The 6,313-nt window shown below is 30.5% G+C and overlaps 1 protein-coding gene across 1 annotated transcript; it reads left to right on the forward strand.

Annotated features, from left to right (window-relative positions):
* The first annotated feature begins 2,107 nt into the window (after nucleotides 1-2,107).
* LOC114386330 (protein OS-9 homolog) lies at nucleotides 2,108-6,028 on the forward strand. Its single transcript, XM_028346310.1, has 8 exons — nucleotides 2,108-2,343; nucleotides 2,490-2,578; nucleotides 3,620-3,823; nucleotides 3,974-4,045; nucleotides 5,106-5,221; nucleotides 5,340-5,406; nucleotides 5,480-5,586; nucleotides 5,677-6,028. The coding sequence occupies exons 1-8, from the start codon at nucleotides 2,268-2,270 to the stop codon at nucleotides 5,828-5,830; spliced, it is 885 nt and encodes a 294-aa protein (XP_028202111.1). The 5' UTR covers nucleotides 2,108-2,267; the 3' UTR covers nucleotides 5,831-6,028.
* Nucleotides 6,029-6,313: the final 285 nt, after the last annotated feature.

Consider the following 6,313-nt stretch of genomic DNA (forward strand, 5'->3'; position numbering starts at 1 on the left):
AATTTACATAATAAATTTTGTGATGATTATTTTTTATATAATAATTAATTTGTTTACATATATAAATTATAAATAAAAATTACAGGTTTAATAGCACGTTATGTTATAAACAAATAGTGTCGCTATATATGACACTAAAATTTATAATTTATATTTAATGTATATGTAAATTTACATAATAAATTTTATGATGATTATTTTTTATATAATAATTCATTTGTTTACATATATAAATTATAAATAAAAATTACAGATTTAATAAGTATTTAGAGATGTAACAAAATATCAAGTTTATTTAATTATCAATTGCTATAAAAAATATCTAAATACACCATTCAATTAAATATCATATTTATTTAATTTTTAATTATTATAATAAACATCTAAATATATCATTCAATCATCTAAATATATTTTTAAATTTAATTTCAATCATTACCTTAAACTAACAATCTTATTATATTTTAAATTTTGGTTTCCATATTTCTTATAACTAACAAAATGAATATATTTTTAAATTTGATTTCAATCATTATCTTAAACTAACCATCTTATCATATTTTAAATTTTAAATTTTGGTTTCAATATTTTTTATAACTACAAAATAAAATATATTTTTTAAATTTAATTTCAATCATTACCTTAAACTAACAATCTTATCATATTTTAAATTTATGTTTCCATATTTCTTATAACTAACAAATTTAATATATTTTCAAATTTGATTTTAATTATTATCTTAAACTAACAATCTTATCATATTTTAAATTTTGGTTTCAATATTTTTTATAACTACAAAATCAAATATATTTTTAAATTTGATTTCAATCATTATCTTAAACTAACAATCTTATAATATTTTATATTTTGGTTTCAATATTTTTTATAACTAATAAATCAAATATATTTTTAAATTTGATTTCAATCATTATCTTAAACTAAAAATCTTATCATATTTTAAATTTTAAATTTTGGTTTCATAATTTTTATAACTAACAGTTTATTGTACACTTAAAAATTATGTTTCAATATTTTTATAACATATTTTAATTATTGAAAATTTTCGTTTAAATATTTATTGTAACTAAAAAATTTAAATTATTTTTAATTGTGATTTCAATATTTTCATAAGTAACAAATTCAATATCTTTTAAATATTTGTTTTGATTTTTTTTAAAAGTTAGACAAATATAATATGACAATATTGAAAATTAATTGTTTCACCAATCTAATCTTAATTTTAGCAATCTAATCTAATCTTAATAATAAATAATATATTTTTTATAAATAAAATCAATACTTAACATAACATATAAATTAGAAAAAATTATAAAATTTCACTAACATTACAAACAACATTACACTACGAAATAATTTAAATAATAATTGACAAAGAAAAAATTTCCAAAAAAAAAAAACAAATTTAGAAGAAGAAAAATTGAAAAAAAATTATTCAACAAAAAAACAAAAAAAAATCTATACGAATCAATAATCCGTATTAGTCATACGGATTGTCAATCCGTATGACACATACGGATTGTCGATCCGTATGATTCATACGAATTAGCAATCCGTATGAACGACAATCCATATGAATCATACGGATGATCCGTATGGGATTTTTCAAAAAAAATGCATTTTTTTGTTGGAGATGAAGAAGAAGAATCACAACGGTACGGGAAGCGGAGGAAGAAAAAGAACTGCAAGGAACAAACATGATCACGAACGGTGAAAGGAAGAAGAAGCGCCATAGGAAGAGGAAGATGAACAAGAAGCAGAAGAAGAAGGCCATAGGAAAAGGAAGAAGAAGATGAATGGGTCAGCGTTGACGGTATGAACAAGAAGAAGAAGAAGAAGGCCGTAAGAATAAGAAGAAGACGAATGCGCGTAGTGGCCGTAGGAACAGGAACAAGAAGAAGAGCTATATGGACAAAACTGTAACTTTATTTATATTATTAGAATGAAAGGCATTTCTGTCATTTCATCCTACGTGTTGGGTGCAAAAAACAAAATGCTGGTGCACAAAGTAACCCTCTCCAATTATTTATGATTGGATAGGATCCAATTCCCTATTTGAATTGTGTCTCAGTCCAATCTAATGTGGAAAAAGGCCCTTGTGTGATGTGGCAATGGTTGATTGGTGCATAGACGTGGAAGCTGTGACATTCGGTGTGCGATCTCGGTTCGAAGTTGTAAGCGTTCAACGATAAGGAGCCGTCGTCGGAACTCGGAAGTGGGTTTGCGTCGTTGTGAGGTTTAACGAGACGATGAGGGCGCTGTTTCTGTTCTTCGTTCTCTTCTCTTTCAGCTATGCCACCGAACAAATCTTTCCTGCTCATATCGGTCTTCACCATTTCCTTCTCTCTTCTTTCTTAGGGTTTCAGTTTCAATTCTTCACATCAAGTGTTATAAATTCGAAATTCAAAATTTTATTTGTATTATGTTTTTCAATTGATTTAATTTAATTTTGTTCGTTGTTATATAAACAGGTAGCATTTTCGGTGGTGGCGGTGGTGGCCGCTCTCGCGAACCCAAATACAAGATCGAATTTCATCCCGAAGATTCCCCTTTTCACCCTGTAAGCTTTTTGATGTGTTTATAATAACAATAATTGTTGTTGTTGTTGTTGTGCCATTTCTTATGGATACGATCTTATGTTCGGTGGTTTTAGTTGTAATTTAAGTGAGTGTTGAATGTTCTATAAAATGCTTATCCTAAGTTTTAGAAAGGAGTAAAGATTTTCATTGAGTTTGTGCTATGATCCAAAGATAAGTATTGTGTCTCTTGGACATTCAAATTTATTTCTTTTTATTTACAATTTGTTTTCAAATTGAATGTGTGTACGTGATTCAAATATGTTTACTGTGTATTTTACTAATGCTGGTTCTGAATCTAAACTGCTACAGCTGTACAAATTTAACGGAGGTGTTATTTTGATGATATCAGAGAGATTGAAAATAAGAGTATCTCGTTCAGTTTGATAGATTAATCTAATATCCTGCATGTTTTAACGCAAATTCAGCAATAGTGAATTGTGTTTGGTTAATTTTGGAGGTGGAGAAAATGAATTTTATTGTGAGCAAAAGCTAGGATATAATTTCAAGGTATGGGGGGATTCTAGTATTGTTGTGATAATAGGGTCTTGAGTTTTCCAACTACAACGGCTAACTTTTGTGGTGTGGTTCTCCAAAGGCTATTATCAGCAAAGTTGATTTTGAGAGAAGGGAATAATTTTAGCTTTCAAGGTGAATAGAATTGATTCCGAGTTTTGAACCCACAAAAGTTTTTAAATCTTATCTATATTTACAGTTCAAAAGTGGTTCTACTTTACCATCCGAACAATAATTCTTCTAAAGTCTAAACTCACTTTTGATATACCTTTTCCAAATATGTTTATTTTCTTTACATAAATTATTTCAAAACTGGTTATTTCAATCTCAGTACTTTCAAAATCAATTCTATAACAATCTGGTACAATCAGACCCATAGACTGACAGCTCCCTCTAATGGTCACACTGGACCTTATAAGTTCCCTTCTTAACCTCTGGATATATATGTGTCAATCTCTGTGTGTTATCCCATCACCTTCTCATAAGAACTTTTGATGCTTCATTTACAGGATGATGATCAGGAATCTATAGTCATGCCGGATAAAACTGGACAGAAATATATATGTTACTTACCTAAAGTGGAAAAGGAAAAAAGTGGAAAGCCTGTTATCCAACACAATATTAGCAGCATGATTGTGGAAACTGAGAAAAGGATTAAGCAGAAGACACCAGATGAACTGCTAGAAGTATTAAGGGGTCCATGTTTTCTCAGAGTTAGTATTTGAATTATTTCAAATGATGATATATTAATTATTAGTCATGAAGTTTATGGTCTGAGTGTTTGGTTTTTTAGGAGTCTTTTTTAAATAAATGACATCTATTATTGTATATCATTTTCTTACATTAGCTGTTTGAATTTGCAGCAAGAAGGTTGGTGGTCATATGAATTTTGCTATCAAAAGAAGTTGAGGCAACTACATCTGGAGGATGATAAGGTATCCCCTTGATTGCATTTAGTTTTGACTCTTCATGGTCTTTGCTTAAACTTTTCTTTGCTCCATCCTCTCATTATAACTTGGCTTCTTCTTTTTGGGTGTTGGGTTAGTATATTCAGTTTGAATAACAATATTATCTTCACATTTCCTTGAGTTGAGCATCAAATTGATAGTAACCAGAAATTGAAGACAATTTTGATGTTAGATTTCAATGAAATCTGAGGAAGTGTCCCCTGTTACAATGCTTGCTGGGAAAAATAAGAAGAAACGAGAATGAAAATGGATGGAGCTAGGCTCCCATACTAAATGAAAATGGCAGAACAAAATAAAAGATAACATCCCTTACTGAGATTGGACCCTCTCCTCCCTCAGTGTAACCACTATTCTACATTTCTGCTTCAATAATTTTCTCCCCCCTTCCAGGATTCATTCACCCCCCTCCATTCTCCTTTTGCTGCCTGTCCATTCTGTTACACCTTTCTCTTCCTTCTTTCATACACCAATAGCCTTGGTTTCTTAAGCCCATTTAATCCCTTCACTACTCCAATTGCCCCTCTATTTCCTCTCCTACTATACACATTCACAATGGAGCCTATCACGTTTTCTGTACAGACTAGATTCAATCTTGTTACCACTTACTGGGATTTTGATGCTATCATTTTACAAACTAATGGGAGACAGTTGTATTATGAGTTTATGACTTATATGAGAGATATATAGTGCACTTGTCGGAAATTGGTGGACCCCAACATAATCAAGGTTGGTCACTCCATAATAAAATTTGTATGCCTTTCATCATAATTGGGCACTTGTTACTGAGTTAAAGGAGAGGATCCAAATTCCTTGGTACCATCCATGTCGTGATTATTGATAGTAGAAGTCAGTCATTCATATAAATTCTACATTCAGAACACCTATATTTTTATTTTTTTAATTATATTGAACTGCTTTTCAGCAGTTTCATTTGTACAATCATGGATTCGTTTTATTATATTATTATTAGAAACTTGTAAAATCATATATTCACGTATGATAATCAGTTTAAATTTTTCTGTCACAGGTTGTCCAGGAGTTTGTCTTGGGAGTGTATGATCCGGAGGCTACAGCTGCATTTAACGAAAATCTGTCCGACATTTCTACATTGAAGGATCCCCGGTCAAAAGATGCATCTCAAAGGTACCTTCCATGAATGAATGTTTCACAAGTGTGAGGATGGGGTTAACATGGAGAAATTGGTTTCACATTATATTTAATGTTATAAAAACAAGTACTTAATTATATTATGTTTGTTCAGGTATCATGCTCATCAATATACTAATGGCACCGTATGTGATCTTACAAATAAGCCACGAGAGACCGAGGTATGAAAAATTGCAGACATCTGGGTCTTTTTCTTCCTTCCCTCATCATACTGATGTCATATTTTTAAAATAGGTGAGGTTTGTATGCTCTGAACCGAGAGCAATGATTAGTTCAATCACAGAGATTTCCACTTGCAAGTATGCACTTACAGTGCAATGTCCGCAGCTATGCAAGCACCCGTAAGTCCTCTCTCTCTTTCCATCTTTCTTGGAAGTTTTTGTCTCACCAGTCACCACTCATGGGAGTTTTATGCTATAATGTTTCTGCAGATTATTTCAAGAGGAGAGACCAGTATGGCACACCATCGACTGTAATGTGCTTCCAAAAGATCACGTGGATGCCAAAGTGAGACGACAAAACGAAAATACGGAGATTGTTATAGTGAAAGACTTCGAAAATAGTGACTTAGAGTCAGAACAATGATGTAAATATACATAATGAGAATAGCTAAAGTTGCCATCATGTAATTTCTACGGTGAAAGAAAACATGTATCTTCTACTAATCCTCTTTCCTGACAGTGCTAAGCCACAGTGCTTTTTAACTTTAGAAAGATCAGATTTATATAATTCATCTTGAAGAAGTCCTTGAAGCTCACGCGAGGATTTTATTTTCTTCATTTACATATGATTTTTATTGATCTGGGAAAAAAATGATTGTGTTAAGAGAAGTGTTGTGGAAGATTTTGGAAAAGAAATGTGATAGTGATTTTAGAAAGACATGTATGATGATGTAACTATTAATTTGAGAACTTTAGGAGATGGGATTAAAGACTTTTGTCTATATATATATGTATATATATTTTGAGGATTTCACACACAAGAATCAAGTGGGATAACTAATACGAAGAAAGACATCAAGTGTTATTTTAAAGGTTGGTTTAATTATATAATTGGTCTCTTAATTAT

Source organism: Glycine soja, chromosome 15 (assembly GCF_004193775.1).
Source record: "Glycine soja cultivar W05 chromosome 15, ASM419377v2, whole genome shotgun sequence".
Classification (NCBI taxonomy): domain Eukaryota; kingdom Viridiplantae; phylum Streptophyta; class Magnoliopsida; order Fabales; family Fabaceae; genus Glycine; species Glycine soja.